Source organism: Penicillium digitatum, chromosome 2 (genome assembly GCF_016767815.1).
Source record: "Penicillium digitatum chromosome 2, complete sequence".
NCBI lineage: Eukaryota > Fungi > Ascomycota > Eurotiomycetes > Eurotiales > Aspergillaceae > Penicillium > Penicillium digitatum.
Window position 1 is genome coordinate 2,726,204 of NC_089385.1, and position 24,501 is coordinate 2,750,704.

Sequence of the window (24,501 nt, forward strand, 5' to 3'; positions counted from 1 at the left end):
TATATCTACCCCAAAGTACGCAGTCGTGTGGGGGTGTATTGGAAAACAGTGTCCAGTGCAGGTGTCCACTACACGTGGATTGGGTGCCCCCTAGTAGACAACTCATTCTGATTGATTCGACGTCTTCACCGGTTGGCTGCTCGTCCTCCATGTGAAATCGATGCAGGTTGGTACAGACTTGAGTTTCCATCGGCGCCCGTCTTGGCGCAGTTCGTTCCAATTGCCGCTCTTTCGCGGCTGTGGCCGTTCTCGGCACGGGCAGCACCCCGCGGGGTGCCCACGACTGAGGGCTTATGGGTGGTCCCTGGGTGACCAACCGAAGTATTCCTCTTCTTAAAGCCTTTCACGCCTATTTGATTGAATCGGAGAATTGTTGGAGATAACCCTCACCTTCAAATAGATAGGTTCTCTCCAATCGATCAGTCGTTCAAGTTTTGACAAGGCATATATATTTAATGGGGACCTAATCAGCCCGGGAGATCCTCTGATCGTTGGTTCCAGTGGGATTGAAATAACAGGGGTAGATAGAGCTAGGTAATCCACGGGTGGACAGGTACACATATCCGATAAATTCCTCTGTACATTTCGTTATGGAGGTACATGTTCATAGGGATCAGTTAGGTGCTAGATCGCTCCTGCTAGTCTGTAGGATTACATTCGTAGCTTCCGATCTTAGAATATACTGCCATGACGTAGACGGTCTCTGCTTATTGCTACAATGAAAGATCCCTTTTTATTTCCACTTTTGATCCACTTTGGTATCGGTACACAAATAAAAAAAGAGCAACATGGGAGGATCGTCATGGACGTAAACTATGATTCTAGTCACGGGTCGTCTGTCTACAGCGTTGTACGCAAGTGGAAGATATCCACGTAGAATTTATACTACTACTTTCGTCACTACCTGCGCCGGCTATGCCATCGTGCAAATGCGGTTCTCATTCAACCATGTCTTACGAAATTTGGGCTGTGTCAGTAGGAGCACGATCTAGCATGATCAGTTCTCAAATCAATGTGAGGAATTGCAACCTCCCAAATCTTGAAGACATCCCCAAAACACGCATTTGAACGCAGGCGTGGGTCCAAAGCCGCCATTCTAGGGATAATCGGGGTACTAGATACCAGAGCTAGGGTGCCCGCCGTCTGCTGCAATTTTCTACAGATCGATCGAACGAAAGCATGTGGCCCCTCGCTCATACTTTTAAAGAATCTTCCTTCAAAGATCCGGTGACACTCGCTAGAACATGTCTCCCCTATAAGCTTTGAACCGGACGAAGAGCTAAAAGAGGGTGATGTCCGACTAGATCTCACTTGAATCCAACGTGACATACGCCTCGGGTATTATAAATCGTTGAGAGGACTCACTGTATGTGTGTCGTGAGCCTAATTCCCGAGATTAGTGTGTTTTCAAGCTAAAAAAAAAGTAGGCTGGGTGCTGGATTGGATGACTGTTGTAGGCAACATTAGTTTCATCCTCAGCTACTGAAGACTTCGACTCCTACATCCTGAGTGGCGCTTGGATCTTCCGTTCTATCTCTTGGATCTAGTGCTTTCCAGAGCAGCCACAGACCGGTGATATCAATGATTACTCTATTCAAGTCCCACACTGCATAACCTGCCAGACTTGAGTGTAGTTGCACCGGTGGCGACCAGCACTGCTTTAAACGCGACATGATTTGCCATGCATGCCTTTCCTTCTGCATGTGGATTTACAGTCGGCGTTTTCAGGTCGGTCAATATGAGAGTCTTAGGTGTCGAAAGTCGCTCTGCCAAGGTCAACTTATGCCACAGGGTAAGAGTTGGCAAAAGCTCTTGAGTAGCCCAGCTCATGATCGAAAGTACCTGGTCTCCTTCTTCAAGCGAAAAAATGCTCGAAGAGACTGACTTGGGTGGGACATTTGGACAGGTGCTGCCGGAGACGAACATGATTATCACAGGGATGAAGCAGATGAAGCAGATGAAGCAGACGGAGCATTTAGTGCAGCACCCACAGTTACAATTGCAATTATGTCGGTCACGCACAAGGCTTCTGATTTGATTCCTGAAATCGTAACGTGCTCAGTAAAAATTTGGTTGTTTTGGTACATGGTCTGACCGATATTTTCTGATGGTGTTGCTGCAATCTCAGTCTGGTGGAGGTCCTGTTAGTTTGTTTACTATGGTTAGATGGAGGAGAGAGTCGGCCGACGATCTCAATCGATTATCTTGAGCACAAAGATCGTGCATAGGAATTGTCAGAAAAATTAAATTTTAACTAGATCGAGCCATAACGCGTATTGGCTTACATTCACTACGTGCAGTGGAACAAATCACCATCAACCACAAGGTCGCAGAGCTGACTTCCTCAGAAATTGGACAAAGTGACTATTAGAAGAGAAGGACCAAAAGGGAAATGGCAAAAGTCCAGATACTGCACAAGGATAGTTTCGACCCACCGTTGGCAAGAACGACAGTTTCAGTTGGCTTCGAAACGGTGGGCTCGGACACAGAGGTCTTTGGGGCCGTCGGTGTAAGAACAGAGGTAGAGTGGGTTTGGTAGCTGGTCTTCAACGTTGAGGAGGACGCGTGCGCATGGGGGCTGGTCTGAGAAGGAGGACTGGCGGTAGTAACCGGAACCAGATTCACAGAGGTTGTGGTGGCGCAGGTAACCGTGCTAAACTCTACAAGCGGAACGGTAGCCGTATGCGAGGCCCAGCTGATGGTGGTGCAAGGAGCCTGGGGGACCGAAGTAGCCACAGCAACTGTCTCAACAAAGGGATGGGTGTTGCTGGGGGATTGAGGGACATGGGTGGTCCAAGAAACGGGGGCCGAAGAGGTGCAGGTGGTAGCGATGTCTACAATAGCCGGGTTCTGCGGAACAAAGGGGGCACAAATGCCAGCGAAGAAAGCAAGGGCGGAATCTTCCTCCTTCTGGGAGCTGCTCCAGGCCCGAATGCACCCGCTAACTTTGTCCGTGAACTCTGTGGATGGGCAGAAGCATGCGGTGTCACTGTTGGAGTCGCACTTGGGAATGGAGAGCCAGGTGTTGAGACATTTGGGGACCACGTTCGGGCAAGGGGCTGTAACAGTGGGTGGGCTGGGCTCGGTAGCGATCGTGTTGCTGATGGCACTCGTGAGCGGGGGGTGCGAGTTCAGATCACGCGTAGAGGTTGTGCTGGGACCAGTTTCCGCGGGCCTAGAGGGGCAGACCGTGGTTGACAATGGGTACGTAGAGGTCACGAAAACAGTTGAATGAGCGGGGCAGTTAGTGACAGTTGGTGGGCAGTTGGTGATGGTGAACTCCTCCGTAGTCCAGATCGTGGAAGTCGTCATCTGCTGGGACGAGTGAATAGTCGGAGGAGCATCCGGCGTAGTCGAAGGCAAATGGAAAGAGTGCAGAGAAGCAGTCACGCTCGGCGGATCCGAGTGCGCAACCCAAGACGATGTCTTACTTGTTTCAGGCTCCACAGGCGTAGAGGGGCAGACCGTGGTTGACAATGGGTACGTAGAGGTAACCAACACAGTCGAATGACCAGGGCAGTTAGTGACGGTGGGTGGACATTTGGTGATAGTGTACTCCTCAGTAGTCCAGACCGTGGAAGTGGTCATCTTGTGGGAAGAGTGGCTGACCGTCGGAGGCTTCGGCGTAGTCGATGGCAAATGGAAAGGGGGCAGGGAAACAGTCGAGCTCGGAGTAGGCTCAAGATAAGAGTGAGAGGGGTCTAGGACCGGGGGAGCTGGCGGCTTGGATCCAGTAGAGCAGTCAAAGTCGATTGAATGAATCTCGAGATCACAATCGCCGAACTTGCTTTCTTGGGGAAGGGTGAACTCGACTGAAATGGCACCACCGCACTGATCGTTGCCAATATCAGTTCCCCTGTAGGAGCTGGACGCGACATGACGACAAGAAGAGCCATCAGGCATTTCGTAAATGATGAAGATGTCGGTGCTTCGAGAAGTTGAAAGATGGAAGTTGCGGATTGAGAATGGGGCGTCAGTGGCGGAAATCTTGATAGTCCAGTCATCATCACTGGATAGCTTTCCACCGAGACAAGTGCCCTTCCGAAAAGTTAGAACCGAGAGCCTTTGACATGGAGAACAATCACCTACCCCGTAACTTGATCCTTGACAGCCATTCTTGGGCTCGAGGCCAACGAAGTGAAAGCCTTCCAAACTCCAATTGTCTCCGTTGCCCAGCTCAGACAAGTCGAAGCCTTTCTGCTGAGCATCCGAGCACTGATTGTCGGTATTGTCTGGACTTGTATAGCAGACGTCGGTACCCCACCACTAAGATTTTTCAAAGTCAGATGTCTGCCCCAAGTTGTGGAGATAGAAGAACATACAAGGCCCGCCGGGTGAGCTAGTGCAGCACTGAAAAGTGAAATTAGAGCAATCCCCTTCATAATGGGCCAGAATGTATCGAAGCCAGTAAGTTTTAAAAAAGATGCTAAAATGAGGGAATGACGCTTTAATTGAGCGTGGGTCTAAAAAAACAAAACGAAAATGAGAGACGATGTTAGCGAAGTTTGTCGACTGGTTGTTAGATGGCGAACTTTCACGAGATGCCAGGACATGGCCCTTTTTAACCTCAAATGAGATGTATAGATTAACCACCCCCTAGTCAAACTTGACTATCAACAAATCAAGAAGTAAAAAAAGAATGTAAGCCACTTCGATACAGGAATTTCCGATCAATCCAATTATGAGACCTCTTGCTCGTGAAGTAGCTGGCTTTACGGAAGCTAGGGAGTTTGCATCGTTGTAGTTCAAGAAACCAATGCAAGGGGAACATTCCAGAGCTAGAACCCCTGAAAGACCAATTAGAACAGTCGGCAACTGTATCCGAGATATAGGGCTCGCTCAAAATCACCGGAAAGTTTCAAGGGCTGGGATATCAAGCAAGGAGCTATAACCTAGCAGGTTGGAAAGAGATACGGTGGTTCGAGAGACTTTTCCAAGTCATGAGCTACCTAAATGACACTGGGAAAGACTTGATAGCCAGTAGCAACATCTATAGTTACCATGTCTATACATCCACCCAGGCAGAAAGCTGCTGGACATTATCAACCTGTCATAAGTGTTCCTATCTCCACTTTCAGGCCTTTGGTTGAACCGCAGGATCGGAACCGGAGTCTATCGTTTGGCTCGTGTCTGTAATTCACGAAGCGTCAGAACAAGTGGAAGAATTCTACAACTCTGAAGACCCAACTACGACCATTCTTGCTCGCGCATTCCACCAAACAGCTACGTTAAAAGGAACCCCCAGTTTGGGTTTCTCTTGTTCATTATGCCGCATCGGAAATCTAGAAGTTGGTTTGGGCGCTCAACCTGTGGAGATTGCGCAATGGGGTGATGATGGCAAACAGGCTTGCAACATGGATAATCAGGATAAATCCTCCCATTCGGGGAAGACACTTGACTCGAAAGATGTTGCAAAGTCTGTGAAAATCGGGATAGCGAAGACTAGCTGCCATGCCATCTCTGGAGGCGATACTGCCATTTGCCTAGGCATTGGAGAGCACACAGAAAGTGAACTGTATGTATTTTCAGCATAGAACTGATCTGAATTTGATCTGAAGGAAAAGTGAGATAATTTCAATCAAAATTTGAGTACTGCGACGGCCCTTGAGGTTGTAGACACACGATTAGTGAGTCCTCGGGTGTTGGTGCAACGAAGCCATTTGTACAGTTTGAGCACAACTGCGCTAATCCAATTTAAGGTTAGGGTCTGGACTGAGCCATTTGGGCAGGCGGTGGCGTCAAAATTCCCCGCACGGACCTCTAGATTAGCTGGTAGATCGCATCCTGTCTCTTTCAATTCTGTCAATTGGTTACCTGCCTGCAAGAACCATACCTTTTTTTTTTTTAACCCAGCATGTCTGCCTCACCAGAAGTACCGGCATCTTTCCTGCAGGAGCGCACCTCTTGCTCGCCCAGCTCTACTCCGTCAAGCCTTGAGACGGAAGCCAAGCATGACAGCGACAGCCAGAAAGACCAGGCGGAAAAGAATGAAGAAACTCAAATCGAAGAAACAGAAACCCTCGCACCCAGGTCGCAACCTGATGAACCTGAACAAGATGAACTGAAATCTGCACCACCACTCCCCGATGAAGCTCCGCCACCACTTCCCGCCGAGGCTCCGCCCGCAAAGCCCGAGGACGATGGGTGGGAACCTGCATGGGATGCCACTGCAGGGGCATATTACTTTTATAACCGCTTCACTGGAGTTTCACAGTGGGAAAACCCCCGCGTCCCAGAGGTCCCAGCGGCACCCGGCACAGAAGATAGCCACCCAAGCGCAGCTCCAAAAAAGGAACCTGTACTTGGGGGCTACAATCCCGCGATCCACGGGAACTATGACCCCACCGCATCGTATGCGCAATATCACGAAGAGCCAGCACAACCCACGACCGCAGTCAGCTTCGATCCCGCCGCAGCCTATGCAGCCACTGGCACATTCAACCGCTTCACTGGACGGTGGCAAGCCGAGGCAATTAATCCAGAAAATCACAATGATGAGAACAAGTCTCGACGACAGATGAATGCCTTCTTCGACGTTGACGCTGCGGCAAATAGTCATGACGGTCGGAGCTTGCGCGCGGAGCGCAGTGCTAAGAAATTGACGAAGCAAGAGTTGAAAAAGTTCAAGGAGAAGCGTCGTGAAAAGAAAGAGGAGAAGAGGCGGGCATGGCTAAGGGATTAGGGCTGTGTGCCTAGCTTTTGTTTGAGTTTTTTGAGTTTTGTGAGTTCAGGGAGGGAAGGAGGAAGGAGGAAGGAGGGTTGTTTGGTGTATTCTCTTGTTGCCATCGGTCGCACTGCCATTTTGGAGCTTTTTGATACCATCCCACTGGACGTGGGACTCGGCGTTTGAGCTTGTTTAATTTGTTTTTCTCTCGTTTGCCTTGCATGTGCATAGAGGTAGACAGACTTCCTGTCGTCTCTATCCTCGACTAAGCAGAGGTATTTGTACAATGTATCATATATCAACACAAGCGTTGTCTCGGCATGGTACTCTCCCAGTAATATAATCTCGCAGCATGCGCGTATACTTGTCGGCATCCACGTTCTCGACTATGTTGTACTTCTATTTGCCGGTGGCTGATAGCCCACTATCGGTCACATGACCTGCGATATCACATTCTTTTTTTTTTGCGGCGATCGCTTCATTTGTTGCCAGGATACTCCGCGGTAGAAAAGAAAGAACTGAAAAAACCAAAGGTAAGATTGAATATACTCCCCGTTGGTTGACTCCAATTTTGTGGGAAAAAAAAACACTTTTCCCACTAATTTGCTTTTTGTGTCTGGAACTTGTCCTTGACAATAAAATCCTTATCGACGATCAAATATATCATGGGGGGGCCTCGTACTATGCAAAATATCCTAGTTTGTCCAAAGTTCTTTGTGATTTTGCTCACATCTTACCCTTTGTTTTTTTTCTATCGCTTGCCTTTTCATCTTCCAACCGTGAACAGATACTTATCACTGACACCCCACTCCAGCTACTTAAATAACGTGGGATAGCATAAACAACCCCACCAAGGGAAAAAAAAGAAGAAAAATCATACAACCTGGTTCATCACACATCATGTCCGCCTCCACAACATCACAGGCGAAGCCTACAGTGCCAATTGCACTTTCTGCAGAGGCAGTTGACGACTTGATCTATGACGCCCGAGCAGGCGACCTCGAGGCCCTTAATGAAGACATCGCCAACCTCGCCAGCCAACACAGCTGCAACGAGTCCCAGATCGTGGCATCTGCCATCGATAGGACAGACGAGAGCGAAGGTGGCTCTGGATCTTGTGTTCTGCACTTCCCTGCTGCGAATGGAAACTCTGGTATGTCAATTGACTGATTTGTACTTGAAATCATTGGTTTTTTCTTTCACATTTTTTTGTCACGTCAAATCTTATTTATCTTTACTCTCTGCCGGTCTATTGTATATGGTACTAACATCGCTCAGATATCCTCAAGGCTCTCCTCCACAAGCTGTCATCCGCAGACGCAGCCCAGCGTGCCGCGTTCGTGAACCACCGCAACAACTCCGGCAACACACCTCTCCACTGGGCTGCGCTTAACGCGCACCTCGAGTGCGTTAAGGCGCTTGTCGAAGCTGGCGCAGATCTTGATGTTAAGAACGATGCTGGCCATGACGCTGTGTTCCTTGCCGAGCGGACAGCGTGGGCTGCGGTGGAGGGCGACGAGGACGTTGAGGGTGCGGAGGGTGATGATGCTCAGACTCAGGAGATTGAGATGACCATTGGTGAGAACGAGGGCGAGGAGAAGTCTGAGGGTGCTGGTGAGATGTCTGCGGGCAGACAGGTTGTCGAGTGGCTCCTGGCTTCAGATGTTGGTGCGAGTTTGGAGAAGGGGGCTACAGAGGGCGAGGCTAGTGGATCTGCTTGATTTCGATCAAGGAGGTCGGGATGACATTGCTTTTTCGGGCACATCTGAAATGATTGAAGAAAAGCTGAAGATTTCACGCATAGAATTGGAGATACGGGTACTTTCCGTTCTTGCACATGTTGTTTGTTAGTGTCTATATTAATGCAGTTTGGTACTTCTTTATCATTAAAGCACTAAAGCACGTAGAAAGATGCTACAGGGCTTCTGGGATGCTACTCTGGTTTACATATTGTTCATATCCTCTCATCAACACATCAATTCAATCACTGCGGACCTTGCCCACCACTGCTCCAGTAGAGGACGAAGTCTCCAAAGGCGGGGGAGTAGGGGGATCAATCTCCCGAACTTTCGCATCGAAGCCGACCTTGAAGCGTCGGTCTCGCCAGACGACTGTCACGCCGCCATACACCGCCATGATCCAGATCGGCAGAGCCAGCAGTTCGCGGCCGAGCCAGGCGCCAAACCATTGCATGAACGGGCGACGAGTAGTTTGGGAAGATCGGTAGCGTTGGGGCCGAGCAAAAGCAGGGGTATCATCATCCAACTCGATACATTTTGCGGAATGCAGTTTAATATACAGTTTCCAATCAACCAGGATCCAGAAAGCCATGCCAAGTGCGAACAGGATAAAAAATGCACCCCACGTTCCGAGATGGGCAGCAAATTGTACGCCACTCCGCTCAAGACACGGCGCCAAGGCAGAAGTGATGCCCCAGGCACCATAGGTCGTGCATAAGAATGACTCGGTGCCTGGTTCGACAAGCGTAGCGAGCAGAACGGTGAATTTACGCACTCGCAGCCATCGGACCCGACGGGCAATATATGCCGACACGCTCATATTGGCAACAGGCTGGATAGCCATGTCACCAAAGACCATGGCGTGCTTGCCCCAACGCTCGCGGAACTCTTTCTCTTCCCGCACCTGCTTCTTCCACAGGAGATCTCCGATCAAATGGTCTTCGCAGATATTCACGGAGAAGAAATCGATGCCTGGATGTCGAGCTTGGGGATCCGAGGCGCACAGACTGGTGAGATAGTCGAGGTGGGAGCGGCGGAACATGTTGGATTTTCCCACTATGCACGGCGCAACGAGAACTGTGTTGATCGCGGTGTACATTTTCGCGTGCGAGGAGGAGAGGAACAGCTCTTCCAAGCGACCCCCTCCAGTCGCGATCATGGCTGCAGGCCCATCCTCCGGACGAACGGAAGGCATAGCTGCGGCCGCTGTATCGACATTCGTTGATTCCGGGTTGGCGTCAACGAGCGCCTGTCGCTCTTCAATCAGGGTTCTCTCTCCGGTCAAATCGACAGCTACGGGTAGGTGGTGCACGAACTTGTACTTCTTGCTTGATGAGGGTCCGGTCCCGCACAGCCTGTCCACCATCCGTGCACAGACGCCCTTCCCGACCCAGACATTGGAGTCAATGATCCAGACGATATCTCCTTTCGCTTCACGGTATGCACGGCTCATATTCCGGATCTTGGGATTCGGTCCGAGCGTGTACGTATTGATACCATTCTGCTGCAAGAGCGGATCTTCGTCTTCGAGGTAAATCCGCGCGTCGACATGCGGGAAGTCGGTGATTAGTTTGCAGAGGGCAGGATAGGCAGGGTCGTCGCGTGTCGATACACAAAGACAAATGCTGAGCTTGTGACTCGGGTAGTCCTGTCGAAAGGTGGCAGCGAGGCAGTCATATAGGTGTGGTTCGAGGCCCTTGACCGGCCGGATGGCGGTGACGTGTGGCACCTCGGAGGCGTTCGTTAGTCGTGACCGATACGGCTGGCTGAGGAAGTGTTTCGATCTAAGCAGAAAGGAATTCCGTTAGTGATGCATTGTTTTAAATCGCAGGTCGAATCATACATCTGAAAAGATCCTAGACCGCAAACTCCCAGTATGAATGCATACCAGATCAGGGCAATCCAACCGATAGCGATAGACGCGTACAGCGCGCCATCGTCAGATCTGCGAAGGAGGAACGAAAATGTAAGCTCTAGCATGGGATACGGAGTAAAAGCACCATAAAAGCAGATGAGAAAGACATTCTGGAGAAGAAGAAGAAGAAGAGGCATAGAGGTGGTTTTCATTCCGGCAGTTGGCTGTCTCCGCCCTAACAGTCTACTGCGCATTTTGGACCCGTGGACCAACCAGAGGGCATCTCTCTCCCACACTATAAACACTATTAAAAAAATTGGATGTATCAAGTAGCTGCCTGCTCGGAAGCACCGGACATAAAGGTACTTTATGCTCAATTGCCCTAATTATGGATGGACCGTTTACTCTCAAATGTCAGTTTTTTTTTTAAAAAAAATCCCCAAACTCCAAAACCTGTCCCAAGATACCGAAAGTAATTGCAAATTCCCATTAATCATGTCTTTTTCTTCTTCCGGACCAAGCTCGCATTGAGCACATTGACACCAGCTGGCTCATTTGGAGCTGGTTGCATGACTCCCGATTCACTTGATACTTGTGTTTCATTCACAATGGGCGTGTTGCCCCCACCCAATGACTTCTTCCGCTTGCGGATCAATCCAAGATCTAGGACATTGTTGGTATTGGCATTGGCAGGCTGAGAGGAAGTGCTGCTCGTGGTATTGCTGCCGACAACCTTCTTGCCCCATGTAAGCTCGTCCGCGAGGGAAGAAACTTGGTCAACGTATAGTTTTGTACTAGCGACGACTTCTTTTTCGTCATAGAAATGGTCTAGAACAGAATCCATCATCTTTTTATAGTCTGCTTCACTGAGAACGACTTGTCCGCGTCCGGCCTCTGGCCAGTCGAAGGGGTTGATGGTGGTAGATGCATCATCCCGGGCAAGTTTAGGGGAGGCATCGGCGGTAGTAAAATTTGTTGTTGCCTTCGTCAAGGTGGTTGTTTCTTCGGACTTGTTAGAGCCATTCTTCACTTTCTCATCGTTTGCAATGGTCCCAGAAATCTCTATTCCATTGGGAACCAGGCCGTTGTCAGAAGAACGGCGTGTTTGGCTTTCCATTGATGTAGAGTTCATCAGACCTGGTGGATTAATGACTAACCACATAAAGCCAACTAACCGACCAGCAGAGCATTCTTGGCGGAAGGACATCATCTCCCAGAATTGATCCAAGGACCGTACGCTGCGCCAGCGTCCGGCGTTAGGGGCGATAGGCTGACTTTCGTTCTCCGGGGGAAGTTCACCGTCTAGGTCGATGAGGAAACGAGTTTTGGGATCATCGGGGAAACGCGGCACCAGGCAGCGGGGAGGAGCTGAGGGATTGTGGTACAACTGCTTGAGTGGGTAGCTGTTGAGCCATCGTGGATGATCTTGCGAATCGGTTTTGGTCGTAGGCGGGAAGAAATTGCGTGTTTCAAAGCGGTCACAGCTTGGAACGATCAAGTATGCGGTGGCAGAGGCCTTGGCAGCTTCGACCGTTTGATCCAGCGATTTCGTCTCCTGAAGAGCAGACTCTGGCTCGTGCTCGCGTAAAATCGGATCCAGAACACGGCACCACCACTTGATTAGGCCTCGATCGTCGAGAACGTGTTTTTCAACGTTCTCAATGCTGCCCGGGAACAGGTACTGATTCTGGGCGCGGGCGAACAGCGACACGACCAAACGTACACCGGGCCGTTGACGGGCTCGAGCTAGAAACGAAAGAAATGTGTTGGAGACCAGTCTCAGGACAGAAACCTTGTTTGACAACTTTAGGAGATGTAGGAAACCAGTTGAATCGGCTTTGGAGATGAAGATGGTGGTTAAGTGGGCCGTGTTGTAGACCATCACCTCCATTCCAAAGATAATTGTTTCACCATCATATTTTGGGTCAATTGACACCGAGAGGAAATGATTTTCGCAGAATGTCGGTTCGGAGAACTGGCCCGGCGCAGCTGCAAACAGAGCTTCGCACGTAGTGGGTGTTGAAGAGACATGGCGAACGGTGAGCTCAACCCCGGTGGGGAGCACCTTGGCCAAGAGATCTGCCAGATCTGCCGCCATTCTCATTCGTCCAATGAGAATCGTGGAAAAGGTGAAGAGAGGAGCTGGAGATCGCGGAGCTCGCTTTCGTGCCCTTGAAAATCACGTGCCAGGAACACAAATTGTCTACCGCTTTAGGAAGGTTGACATGTAGACGTTCAAAGGTATCTGGCTGGATCATTCAACTATGTCGGTAGTGAAGAAGTGGAGGTTCCAGTAATGGAATTGAGACCAGGTACTTATGTAGACAGCTCGAAAGAACAAAGATGAAGAAGGCTTATTGTTTAGAAACCATAAGCTTTGTGCCTACAAGCATACTTGCTCGATACTAAGATGAGCTTATATGTGATGTTTGAAAGTGTCTGATTGTTGTTGTCCCACCAGATCTTCCGCTTTGACCAATGTTTCCTCACGCGTGAGCCATTTTTCAACCAAAAATTACAAACGAAGGTAAGCAAGACAAGTCAGATTGATGTTGGGTCGGTTAATAGTCCATCAAACCATGAAAACCACAGCTTCAAGTGTAGGAGGATCGCAGCCTGGTCACTTCAAGAGTCCCAATCAAGATGTCTCACAGAACCCCCGGAGACCTCATAGGTAAGCCTGCGTTTATATTACCTCGCTATACTCAGATAAGTCACTGATTGCGCACCTCAGTCCCCGAAATCAACAAGCAGGAAGTCTGTATCCAGTTGCAGATTCGTTACGCCTGTGGTCACTCGACAGGCGGCGAGTTCATCAAATGTTCACGACACATGGAAAAAGAAGATGAACGTTGCACTGGCCGTCAGATTAAACATACAGATGTCAAGAATTCACCCCACAAGTGTCGCTTATGCCTGCGAAGTGAATAAGACATGGCATGGTATCCATTTGACAGGAGTTGATGGAGGGTTTTATGTTGGAAGTCTTGGGAAGGGTAAAAGGCACATATGGATATCACATTGACGGAGAAGCCGATGCTGTCTATCTTTGAATTAAGCAGAATCTTCGAAAGAATCAAACCAGCTTAATCATCACTTATTCACTTTAAAACTAGGCGAGGGGCATAATTTAATTGAGTGCCTGACTGTATGGCCTTGTTCTCATTTTGGAGGTCTGGTGATGCTCAAAAGTAAGAAGCCACAGCATCTAGATCATCGACATTGAGAAGAATGACCCCTTCTCTCAAAAGGGTTCTCCAGACAAGGTTCCGTGCACGTAACGGGAAGTGTGGTGTGTTCCAATATCTGGCACCAATCCCACGCTCATTTGCTGTGGAAATTTGTTCTCGGAGAGCTTTGAGTTGGTCGTCGGAGAGAATTGGATCCGTATCGACAGTTATCTTGCCGACGGCTTCCTGGAAATTTGTTGAAGCAACGGGTGAGATAACGCCAGTGACATCGGCGTACTTGGGATCATTGAGATCCGCAAGAGGCGCATCGAAAAAGTAGTCTCGGTCTTTGATGGGCGCAACCATGTCGAAGGGTGTCTCTCCCGTACCAATGATAGTGACGGGCCCATTGGTAACGGTCCTGCCATCCCTGACGGTGGTAAGATAGCCTTTCTCTCGCAGAGGCTCTAAAGCGGCAATCACAGCCTTAAACGTTTCGGGCCCGGACGTCTTCACATCAATGAAGAAGTAAAGCGTTTGGTCGGGAACAGTATCCCACACGCCACTGTTTCAACAAAGCATTAGCAGTGAGACCAGATCGGGCCCTAACCAGATACTCACTTCTTACTAGGCGATGATGTGAATGGACTCTCAGGATTCTGGCGCTCCAGGACGTCCAGAATCGGATTGATGTACAAGGATTCAAGAGTTCGCGACGCTGTCAGGGCGGATTGATCATGGCCGACCTTGTTTGGTTAGTGTGCTACCCAGAAGAATAGGTAAGAGACCAAGGGTTAACAAGCTCACATAGAGGGTGCCATTGTATAACCACACATCAGCTTCAGTAGATGTGCAGCCATGCGAGAGACCTGTGCATGGTATTGTTAGCAGCGATCAGACCTTAGGTACTAGTGCTCCGGCATACCGGTATAGAAAGGCTCGTCTCGCCAATAGTCACTTTGATATGATCAGTTTATGTTAAGTCAGAAGTGTGCACCGTGAAAAGTGTTCTTACTTGTGAGAATGAACAGGAATCTAAATATCCATGGCCCCGATGGTTAGCAATATTGTCCAGATGGTAAATAGCCACACTGGGAGTTTGTCGATGCATGGCATCACAGATGTACTGACAGGTAAAAGATCTCTTGTCAGATCAGTGGGATACCCATAATCTGTGCTGCCGTGGGTGTTTTTTAAGATGCTCTGTAGGCTAGAGGTGATCGCCCCAACCGCTGGATCCGGACCCGCGATGAGAGCCACAAAAACACCAGAGAGGAATAACATGAAGAGAGAGTGTTGCAGACAAAACTACCCAAAAAATTGATCCTTGTTCACGGATTGAGAGTTGAAAGAAGGTGGGAATGAATTGAATCGAAGAGGCAGATTGGCCAATGGAAATCGGAATTCGGACTCACGTGTTTCCCTCAGGGGGGTCGGGCTCGTGGCTAGGGGACAGCGGTTCTGAAGAGCCTCTCATTAGACACTATGTTATACCTGTTCTCACTTTTTTATAAACTGGCACAGGGCCATGTTCTTGACTGGCGATTCGAAATGCTTTCTCTCATCAAAAAATTCTCAAATAACATGACCAGCCGGGGGTGCTCCACCGTCATTAACAATAGCCGGTGATGTGGGAGTTTCAGAATAATGGTAGATATGGCGTCTAACCGCGGAGACTTGGTTCATCGAGATTGTATAGCCCAGTCAAGAGACAAACTACCATTCCTACGCCTCGGGTCCTTTCTTGGTCATCCGATGACTCAAACGCCGTAGGTGCTAAATCTATTGTTATAGAGACAGCTCCTGTAGGTCTTCTATTTCAAGTATAGGGCACAATAACGGAACTCGACAAGTTATTGTCAGGGTGCGGGCTGGCAGGACGGTATGATGGGAGATGACTGGCAGGGACAGGTCGTAACAGATCAGATTCTCATTGACAGGTACAGGCACAGGCAGGGGCAGGCTAATATACAAGACGTAGCTCGAAGAGCTACAACAGGATCTAGAACTGAAGTTCAAGATAAACAGGTCGGAGATCACGTGCCGTGATCTTCCTCTAACTAAGCATCACGGTTCGCACCGTGACAGTACCCCCTCCCTTAGAGCCGAGCTCCGTCGAGGCGAGGCTTGTGCGGGTATCTTCGGTGGAAGTTCCGTACGATCTCGCGGGCGTGGTCCAGGTATTCAGCAGGCTCTTCAGTGGGTTCGTCGTAACCAATCCATTTGACGGTGTACTTCAGACGCGGGCCTCCTCGGCCTCGTCGTTCCCAGCGGGAATCTAAGATGTCTTCAACTTCCCATTCTTCCAGTCCTTCGACTTCGACAGGCGGTGCGGGTTCAGTAACTTGTCCATTTACCGGGTTCGTGGCGGCAGGCTGTAGCAGGCTGACGTTAAACACAGGGTGGATCTTCATACTAGCAGGCAGTTCGAGCTTGTAAGCGTGTGCACTTATAGCTTCTAGGACCTTAAAGGGGCCTAGGTTCTTCCAGTCCAGTTTCTTCTGCGGGCGGAGGGTTCGGATATTCCTGGCGTTCAGCCAGACCAGTTGTCCAGGACGGTATCGGCGGGCAGGGGCGCGGTGACGGTTCGTTTGTTCTTCGTATCGGGCTTGTGCGGACAGTATCTCGGCGCGGACGTACTCAGTCAGTTCTTGCATTCGTGTAGCGAACTTTTCCGCGTCTCGGGTCGCAGGGTGACTGGCAGGCTGGGATGGTTCGAACCCGATGCGGGGGTGGAACCCATAGTTCGCGTAGAACGGAGAACTCGGGTGCTCTCGGAGTAATGAGAGTTTGCAGTGAATTCGGCCAGCGGGAGCCATTCAGACCAGTCGTCCTGTAAGTAGGACACATACGCTCGGAGGTATTGTTCCAGTACGGCGTTCGCGCGTTCAGTCTGGCCATCAGTTTCCGGGTGATAAGCGGTTGACAGCAGGTTGGTGATTCGCAGGCGCTTTGTCAGGTGTTTCCAGAATTGGGCCACGAACTGGGGTCCTCGGTCAGATACAACGGTATTCGGCAGGCCGTGCAGTTTCCAGACATGACGGGTGTACAGGCGGGCGACTTCTTCAGCGTTGCAGGTTCCCTTGCAGTGTATGAAGTGCTTCATCTTGGTCAGACGGTCTACCACGACTAGGATGGCGTCGTAACCGTAGCTCAGGGGCAGGTGCGTGATGAAGTCCATGCTGATATCTTGCCAGGCTCTCTCAGGTACGGGCAGTTGTCTCAGGATCCCTTGACGGACTTCTCGGGCGGGGGTGATACGGCGGCAGGTATGGCAGTTCTTGGTCCAGTCGCTCACGTACTGGTATACTCTAGGCCAGTAGTATTCTCGGGACAGCAGTTCATAGGTCTTCGACCGGCCAGGGTGTCCCACGGTGGGCTTGTCATGACACAGGCGCAGTATTTCAGCTTTCAGTTCATCGTTGTCAGGGACGTACAAGCGGTTCCGGTAGTAGAGGTAGTTGCCTCTTCGTTCGCAGTCGGCAAGTGTAATCTCAGGGTGACGGCTAGCGTTCTTGTCTAACGCTTCCAGGATAGATTGTACTACTTTATCTTGGTTGTAGGCTTCCAGCAGTAAATCCTTGATCGTAGATGGTGGTTCGGGCAGGTTGTTCTCGATGAATCGGACTCTTGTTTCAGGAGCAGCGGTGATGGGCGGATCGGCAATGTCGGGCGGAACGGTGATAGTAGGCGGGACTTCAGCGGTAGCAGGCGGTTCTTCTGGCAGGTCTGGCAGTTCAGGTGGAGTGGTTGTAGTGACTCCGTTTCTCTGTCGTGTTGTGACGTTTATCTGTAGGTTTTCTTTCTTCAGAACAGTCTGGCTCTGATGCGCTAAGCGCTCATCTCCCTCTTTAGGGATATCCTCTGACCTCCTGGTCAGGGCGTCGGGCTTTGCACCTTGTTTTCCGGGACGGTACGTGATCTTGAAGTTAAACCGGGACAGGAATTCAGACCATCGGGCTTGGCGGCGGTTCAGGAGTTTCGTTGTCGTGAAATATTCCAGATTGCGGTGGTCAGTTATGACCTTCACGGGCGAGGGTGTGCCCTCCAGTTCGGGACGCCACTCTTCGAAGCAGCGGATTATGGCTAGCAGTTCTTTACCGTATTTCTCATAGTTACACTCGGCGGCGGAGTGTTTTTTCGAGAAAAATGCGATAGGGTGCAGTATTCCAGCGTCATCGTACTGAGACAGTACACCGGCAGAGACAAAATCAGACGCGTCTGTTTCCAGGACTATCTCCTTGGACCAGTCAAACGCTTTCAGAACCGGGGCAGATGTAAACGCCTTCTTCAAGGCTTCGAAGCTCAGCTGGCAGACAGGTGTCCATTCGAAACGGACGTCTTTCTTCGTGAGTCTCACGAGCGGGGCGATGACTTTCGAGAAGTCTCTGATAAAGCGGCGGTAGAAGTTGCCGAAACCAATAAAGGCTTGCACATCAGTCAGACAGGTCGGTGTTTTCCAGTTCACGATCGTTTCGATCTTGTCGGGGTCCATACGGATACCATCTTCACCGATGATAGTACCAAGGAACTTCGTCTCGGACACACAGAATTCGCATTTCGATAGTTTTGCGAACAGGCCTGCCTCTCGGGGCGCTGGAGGACTTTTCGTACATGTTCTATGTGTTCCGCACGCGTGCGGCTGTAAATCAGGATATCGTCCAGGTAAGCAGTACAGAAACAGTCCAGGTACTCTCGTAACGTGTCGTTGATAAATCGTTGGAAGGATGCGGGGGCTCCAGTTAAACCAAATGGCATCACCAAAGATTCGAACAGTCCTAATCTCGTACGGAAGGCAGTCAGGTATTCTTGTCCCTTCGCAATTCGCAGATTGTTGAAGGCGGAGATGATATCAATCTTCGTAAAGAACTTCATCCCTTTCAGGTTATTCAGGGTTTCCTTGGTCAGCGGCAACGGGTAACGGTCCTTAACAGTGATTGCGTTCGGTGCACGGTAATCCACGCAGAAGCGGAGACCTCCGCCGGGTTTCTTCACGAACAGAACAGGCGAGGCAGCGGGCGAGGAGCTGGGCCGAATGAACCCTTTCCTCAGGTTATCTTCGATCCAGTCTTTCAGGACCTCGAGCTCATTTCGGGACATGGGATAGAGGGGCCCAAAAGGTAAGGGTTTGTCCTCTTGTAAGACCATCTTGTGGTCGTATGATCGGTGGGGTGGCAAGCGCTCGGCTTCCTTGGGTGAGAACACTTCGGCGAAGTCTCTAAACTCTTCAGGCAGTGCAGACACGGGGTCAGGTTCAGTGTCGGTCTTGGGGTTCAGTGCAGTCTCGATGTCCGCGGTTGTAATTGCGAACATGCTGTATTTCTTTCTTGCATACGCAGCACACGCAGCTAGCGATACGGCTGCAATGTCTCGTTTCTCGAGACCAGTTGGTCGTGCAGGCAGGTTCCTCGGACGGGACTTTACAGGTAGCAGGCGGTTCTTCAGTGGTAGCAGGCGGTTCTTCAGCGGTAGCAGGCGGTTCTTCAGCGGTAGCAGGCGGTTCTTCAGCGGTAGCAGGCGGTTCTTCAGTGGTAGCAGGCGGTTCTTCAGTGGTAGCAGGCGGTTCTTCAGCGGTAGCAGGCGGTTCTTCAGTGGTAGCAGGCGGTTCTTCAGCGGTAGCAGGCGGTTCTTCAGTGGTAGCAGGCGGTTCTTCAGCGGTAGCAGGCGGTTCTTCAGTGGTAGCAGGCGGTTCTTCAGCGGTAGCAGTCTGCTCAGGACCGGGTCTACCAGAGTTCAGTTCGGGGGCTTTCGGGGCGGTTCAGACATTTTCAGACAGTCAACTCCTAGGGGTAGGAGCTACGTAGTGTCAGGGTGCGGGCTGGCAGGACGGTATGATAGGAGATGACTGGCAGGGACAGGTCGTAACAGATCAGATTCTCATTGACAGGCAGGTACAGGCAGGGGCAGGCTAATATACAAGACGTAGCTCCCAGAGCTACAACAGGATCTAGAACTGAAGTTCAGATAAACAGGTCGGAGATCACGTGCCGTGATCTTCCTTTTACTAAGCATTACGGTTCACACCGTGACAGACGGTATGATAGGAGATGACTGGTAGGAACAGGTCATAACAGATCAGATTCCCATTGACAGGTACAGGCAGGGGCAGGCTATTATACAAGACGTAGCTCCCAGAGCTACAACAGGATCTAGAACTGAAGTTCAGATAAACAGGTCGGAGATCACGTGCCGTGATCTTCCTCTTACTAAGCATCACGGTTCACACCGTGACACTGATTTAGTTAATTAAGGGGTAACACAGTTAAAATATCACAAAAGGATCTTTTAATAATAAACCTAGCTCTTTAAAATTACCGCGGCAGTTATAAGGCTCGTAAAAATAAATCAATTAATAAGAAAGCTTCCTAGCCTACTTGATAGTCTAGAAATATTTTAATATGACAACAAACCGATAAGCATCTAAAATGGATTCCCTTCCGCTTCGAACGTGATCGAAATAAATTAAAATTAAAAATTAAGTAAACTACAGATTCTCCAGGAAAGTTCTCATTAGTTTAGCCAAGTAGAACTTGACCAGTATAAACAATAGTTCGCCAAGTATTATGCTTAGTATAAGATTTAAAATCTAAATACTTACCAAAGAATACCTTGATGCTGGCGTAGAAGGGTGGATTGCAACCCAAATAGATATCAACGAGAAGAGAAGATAGAACGAGAAGCTTATAGCCCTTTCTATTGAAAAGGTGGCCGAAGAGAGATCTACGAAGGAAACGAAGGCTATGTGCCCTTTCTTTACTGAGGCCTATATATGATCGGTGCCATAGACATCTGCGAAGTTTTGCTATCAGACGCATCGCGCTGAAGACAAGGGCCAGACAGAGCAAGCCTCAGCCTCGGCCCGTGAGGAAACTTGTATTTAAAGTTCGGCATTTTTATTTAGCATCGAGACATATGTTGTAGTTTACAATACTTATTGATGGGCATGATCCGCAATTGTATATGAAAAGAAAAAGGCCGAGCCCACGAGCAAGTTAACATTGTGGAATTCACGTAACAATCTGCAGGCGACAAATGTACTTCCTCTCCATAACCGTGCCAAGCGCCCAACCACATTCTCAAGAATTGAATCGGCAGCAATAGCAATTTGGCGTCGGTTTATCGATACTCCGACCGTGTCAAAGTAATCAATATAATCACATAAAGCCTGCTCTTGTTCAGGATTGAGCTTCCTACCATTAGGTGCTCGTTGAAAAAGGGATTTTCCACCTTTCCATCGCCGGCGTAGTCGGTGCATAGGAACCGCGAATTCTCGCGCAGTTTTCGTGATATTGGGCTTTGTCTGCTCAGATAGAGAATCGAGAGCAAGCTGAAGCTGTTTCTCTATGTCTTTATTGGTTTTAGGCATTCTTGGTGGTGTGGTTGACGATCAAAGTAAAAAAGAAAAATGTAATAAAAAACTTGCAAATGGGTGGCAGACCCTCGCTTGCGAGGGTCCGTATTTTTTGAAAAAAAAATTTCAGGGGCTGGTTACCCAGGATGGGTGGTTAGGCGCTTGGCACGGTTACTAGGGAAACAAAGGCGGTGCTACATGCCAGAATCCAGGGTATCAAACTTCAAATCATCACAGTAACGGCCAGTTAAGGTCTTGATTTGAAATTCCAAGTTGAGTATCAGGGTGACTAGGGTCGATGGAGGATGAATCTATAGCTAATTATTGCATACTAGAGACACCAAAAGAAAGCAGGAAGTAATGCATGGTATTTGACATCAATGCCAGAAGGCGCTAAAAAAGAAATTTGCAAGACCAGCACCGTCATTCAGGAAGCTCGAGCACCGAAGATGGGGAAATCGTCGAAGAAGGGATCAGGCTGTCGAATGAAATCTATGTACGTCTCAAAAAAGGGATCTTAAACCTCCCGTACACTTGGTATAGGGGTAGCCCCGGAGTCTTGTGAGTTTCGACCGCGAAGGCTGAGGTTTCCGATGCGTTGCACCAGGTTGCTGCCCACGGCATCAACGGCACCCTTAGGAGCAAGCAAGGTCGGGCCTTGAGCAGCAGCCTCTTGGACTCTGAAGAGTTTAATAGCTGTGCCGTTCCAGACACCAACTGTTCCTGGGGTTGCACCAGAAGCGGAACCGACTACCATCTCGCTGGAGAAGATAAAGCCCCACAGCAGGGATTCGTACCAGCCCATAGAAAGTGCGGACCATTCGAATGATTGCATGCGAACGGGGGTTGGTTCAGAGATTATGCTTTTAACCTCGGGCTCTTCCGCAAAGGACGGGAGATTGTGGATAAGTGTACGGGCCTCCGGGCTGACTGCGCTTACAAGCGCTGCGTCAGGAATGTGAGGTGCAATGGCTGAGATGATAGTGAGGACTGTGTGCAAAGGAAGATCAGGCAACCAGGATTCGAGCTGGGAAACGATGTTAGTAGCAGAACACATAGTTGAAATGTGATCTGGCTTGCATAGACTTACCCATGGAACGGTGGGCGTGAAACCACTAGCAGAGGGGGTGAATAAAGCAGACATGCTTGTCTGACTGGTCATGCTGTTTTGTCGGGAGAAAGGTGGATGCCCTGCAGGTTTCTTTCCGCGTGCCTTTTCGGACATTGCTCGCACCTGCTGCACTCCGTTCTCGTCTGTGGCGGATGTTGTGGAGGGTCTTCGTGAGGTTTGAGCTGAGAAAGATGACTGAGATGGAGTCTGTGCTCCATCTTTCCCACGTTCATCATCGGAGTCGTCATCGCCAATTGCGAATGGGCTGTTCTCTTCGGGAATTCTGGTCAAAGGTGACCGGGCACCCGAAGGAGTGTGTAGATCATCCTCCGAATGTGAAAGTGTAGGACTGACGGCGACATCTGAAGAACTGCCAGCTTTCCTCTTCTCTTTCTGCCGCTCGATCTCCTGCTGGCCACTTTCAAGAGTGAAAGCCCGCACGGCTTCAAAGCGTTGCTTATATTTCAGTATCGAGTAGACGAGATATGGATTGTCTAGATGGAGTCAGTAATGGCTTGGCCCAAAGAGAAGATGTGGCTAGGGGATTTACCATTGAACTTGTGCTCGAGAATGATGTTGATGAAGTCAAGCAACGAGGCAAGGAGAGTGTGATTGGTTTCGTTTGCCAACAAAAAGCTGGGAGCAGACATAGAAGAGAAAAGTTGAATGACCTTCGAGCAGGCGCTCGGAGAAATGTGCTCGATATAGGGAGCAACGTTATTGAGGATGATAAAAAGCGCAGGATACACAGTATCCAGATTCCCCTTGCTGGTTGTCATCAACGTGTGAATTGACTGCGGCAGTTAGTATGGGTTTAAGCTCTTTAAGATGGGCAAACGACAAACCATGATCAAATAGTCCGCATAAGACCCCCTGAACTTGAGCAGCCGGATTGATTGTGGTAAGGTTTCTTGACCTTCGAAACTGTTCTTTAGGCTCTTCCCAAACGTTGGCTCCGCACTCATTGTCTGAAGGATGAAAACGCACATCCGAACCACTCCTTGTTTGGAAGCGTCCAATCTATACTCCATCGCGTAGAAGATACATAAAACAAGAAAGTCATGGGATCGATTGGATTCGATGATAAATGACCGGAACCTTTTGTTGCATTGCAAGGTCTCCCAGAAAAGGACCAGCATCTCAGGTGCCCATTTCACTGATTTTTGACTCCCAGGAAGATAGGAAGTAGTAGCTTGCATCTGATTTAATCAATCAGCATATTGTCTTAGCACACGGTGAAGTAGAGAATACACACCGGCTGGTTCAGAATTCTCGTCATGCCATCGACCAGGAATTGGAAGTCTTGAGGTCTATGCAGCCTGCCAAAGTAATGGCGATAATAATTCTTCGGTGGAGTTCCACGGCCATCTTCTGGAATAGGATACAACAAGAGGACAAGAAGAAGTTGCACACAATAGATCACCAATATCTGCCTAGGATCTTTCCAAACAACATGGTCGTATGGAACTCTCCACGATGCGGGGTTATACTTCATTGCCTGTTTTTAATCAGCATAGTTCCCACTGCCAATTGAGTAGAGCTTAACATACTGTGTTGAGAAGAGAGCAAAGGAGAGTCAAAACAGCCTGCTTATCTTGGCAAGTTGTGATGTAAGTAATTGCCTTGACGCCAACGACGGGCAATGTGTCTATCATGGTCAGTAAGTGTTTCAAATATCTTAGTCACATCAGACTCCGTACTCACTTGATGGCAAATACATAGCCTTTCCAGTCAGAGTAAGCAAAAGCCGGAGAATCTCGCATCGGTTGCTCTCCAATGTTTTGTTCGACCCCATAGCCGTGTTGCAGCCAACACCGCTCTGCCAAATCGAAAAAGAGACCTTGCTCTTCGCAGTTGGAAGTCGCGGAATTGTAAAGTCGGCAAAGAAGAGCAAGTCCACCAATGTGTCTATCAACTCCTCGGCAAGAGGTTTCACATCTTCATAATCCTCCGCGCGCGGTGATGTCGTCTCTTGGTTATCATCCGGCTGTGCTTCGTCAAAGAGGACCTCCCCAGCAATTTGTGATTGTCTTGTCCTTCTCTTTCGACGAGTCCAGAAGAAATTGTCCTCCCATTCTTCCAGATGGTCGGCCTCGTAAACATAGGGGAGAAGGCGAGTGAGGATCCGAATGCAGTTGAGGATATCACGTTCGGGGGCGAGATCGGGGTCAGGAAATGAGGGATGGTTTTTCAATACAGTCAGTCGCGAGGTGACTGCGAGCAGGAGTGTTTGGAAGTTGGGCAAGGCATGATCGCGCGTGCGTCGTATGTCAGCCGGCGTGAAAAGGCTAAAGACGTCTTCGGTTGATTCAGGAAGCTCCCAGAACTACCAGTGAGATTAGCCTCTAAATATCCTAGACAGATAGTTATTTTGTATCAGATCATACTCTAGTCCAGTAGGGGTCGTCTGCGGGGATCTCCTGGTCCTCCGAGAGGCGGAAGATGCCCTGTTTGAACACAAGCTTGGATTCCGAAGCTCCCATGGCGGAGGGAAGCTGGTAATCACACCGTTATGGGCTTCATGCAGCTATTCACAACAAACCTCAATGTGGATGTGAGGCGAGGGCGCTTTCTGGCTGTTTGTTTGCCAAGTGCTAGAAGTGGTTGGCGG

At 49.5% G+C, this 24,501-nt stretch overlaps 8 protein-coding genes across 8 annotated transcripts; 2 read left to right on the forward strand and 6 right to left on the reverse strand.

Moving 5' to 3' along the window:
* Positions 1 to 2,367: 2,367 nt before the first annotated feature.
* On the reverse strand, positions 2,368 to 4,553 carry Pdw03_7008 (Extracellular serine-threonine rich protein; the record flags this gene model as incomplete). Its single annotated transcript, XM_014678840.2, has 4 exons — positions 2,368 to 4,038; positions 4,090 to 4,266; positions 4,323 to 4,463; positions 4,533 to 4,553. The coding sequence occupies 4 exons, from the start codon at positions 4,551 to 4,553 to the stop codon at positions 2,368 to 2,370; spliced, it is 2,010 nt and encodes a 669-aa protein (XP_014534326.2).
* Positions 4,554 to 5,854: 1,301 nt separating this feature from the next.
* Pdw03_7009 (WW/Rsp5/WWP) lies at positions 5,855 to 6,682 on the forward strand (the record flags this gene model as incomplete). The annotated part of the gene is made up of 1 exon (XM_014678838.1): positions 5,855 to 6,682. The coding sequence occupies one exon, from the start codon at positions 5,855 to 5,857 to the stop codon at positions 6,680 to 6,682; it is 828 nt and encodes a 275-aa protein (XP_014534324.1).
* Positions 6,683 to 7,564: 882 nt separating this feature from the next.
* Pdw03_7010 (Ankyrin repeat protein (Yar1), putative) lies at positions 7,565 to 8,385 on the forward strand (the record flags this gene model as incomplete). Its single annotated transcript, XM_014678837.1, has 2 exons — positions 7,565 to 7,817; positions 7,943 to 8,385. The coding sequence occupies 2 exons, from the start codon at positions 7,565 to 7,567 to the stop codon at positions 8,383 to 8,385; spliced, it is 696 nt and encodes a 231-aa protein (XP_014534323.1).
* Positions 8,386 to 8,644: 259 nt separating this feature from the next.
* Pdw03_7011 (Ceramide glucosyltransferase, putative) lies at positions 8,645 to 10,383 on the reverse strand (the record flags this gene model as incomplete). The annotated part of the gene is made up of 4 exons (XM_066101519.1): positions 8,645 to 9,652; positions 9,720 to 9,731; positions 9,794 to 10,187; positions 10,247 to 10,383. 4 exons carry the CDS (start codon positions 10,381 to 10,383, stop codon positions 8,645 to 8,647), a joined length of 1,551 nt encoding a protein of 516 aa, XP_065956602.1.
* A 368-nt stretch (positions 10,384 to 10,751) lies between these two features.
* On the reverse strand, positions 10,752 to 12,356 carry Pdw03_7012 (DNA damage response protein, putative; the record flags this gene model as incomplete). Its single annotated transcript, XM_014678835.2, has 1 exon — positions 10,752 to 12,356. One exon carries the CDS (start codon positions 12,354 to 12,356, stop codon positions 10,752 to 10,754), a length of 1,605 nt encoding a protein of 534 aa, XP_014534321.2.
* Positions 12,357 to 13,443: 1,087 nt separating this feature from the next.
* Positions 13,444 to 14,712, reverse strand: Pdw03_7013 (Altered inheritance of mitochondria protein 6-like protein; the record flags this gene model as incomplete). The annotated part of the gene is made up of 6 exons (XM_066101520.1): positions 13,444 to 13,993; positions 14,050 to 14,174; positions 14,236 to 14,297; positions 14,354 to 14,385; positions 14,444 to 14,463; positions 14,560 to 14,712. The coding sequence occupies 6 exons, from the start codon at positions 14,710 to 14,712 to the stop codon at positions 13,444 to 13,446; spliced, it is 942 nt and encodes a 313-aa protein (XP_065956603.1).
* Positions 14,713 to 18,682: 3,970 nt separating this feature from the next.
* Pdw03_7014 (Allantoate permease) lies at positions 18,683 to 19,497 on the reverse strand (the record flags this gene model as incomplete). The annotated part of the gene is made up of 2 exons (XM_066101521.1): positions 18,683 to 19,151; positions 19,463 to 19,497. The coding sequence occupies 2 exons, from the start codon at positions 19,495 to 19,497 to the stop codon at positions 18,683 to 18,685; spliced, it is 504 nt and encodes a 167-aa protein (XP_065956604.1).
* Positions 19,498 to 21,296: 1,799 nt separating this feature from the next.
* Pdw03_7015 (Nuclear pore complex component) lies at positions 21,297 to 24,373 on the reverse strand (the record flags this gene model as incomplete). Its single annotated transcript, XM_066101522.1, has 10 exons — positions 21,297 to 21,806; positions 21,870 to 22,384; positions 22,441 to 22,684; positions 22,736 to 22,828; positions 22,878 to 22,890; positions 22,983 to 23,089; positions 23,146 to 23,388; positions 23,441 to 23,538; positions 23,595 to 24,216; positions 24,278 to 24,373. 10 exons carry the CDS (start codon positions 24,371 to 24,373, stop codon positions 21,297 to 21,299), a joined length of 2,541 nt encoding a protein of 846 aa, XP_065956605.1.
* Positions 24,374 to 24,501: the final 128 nt, after the last annotated feature.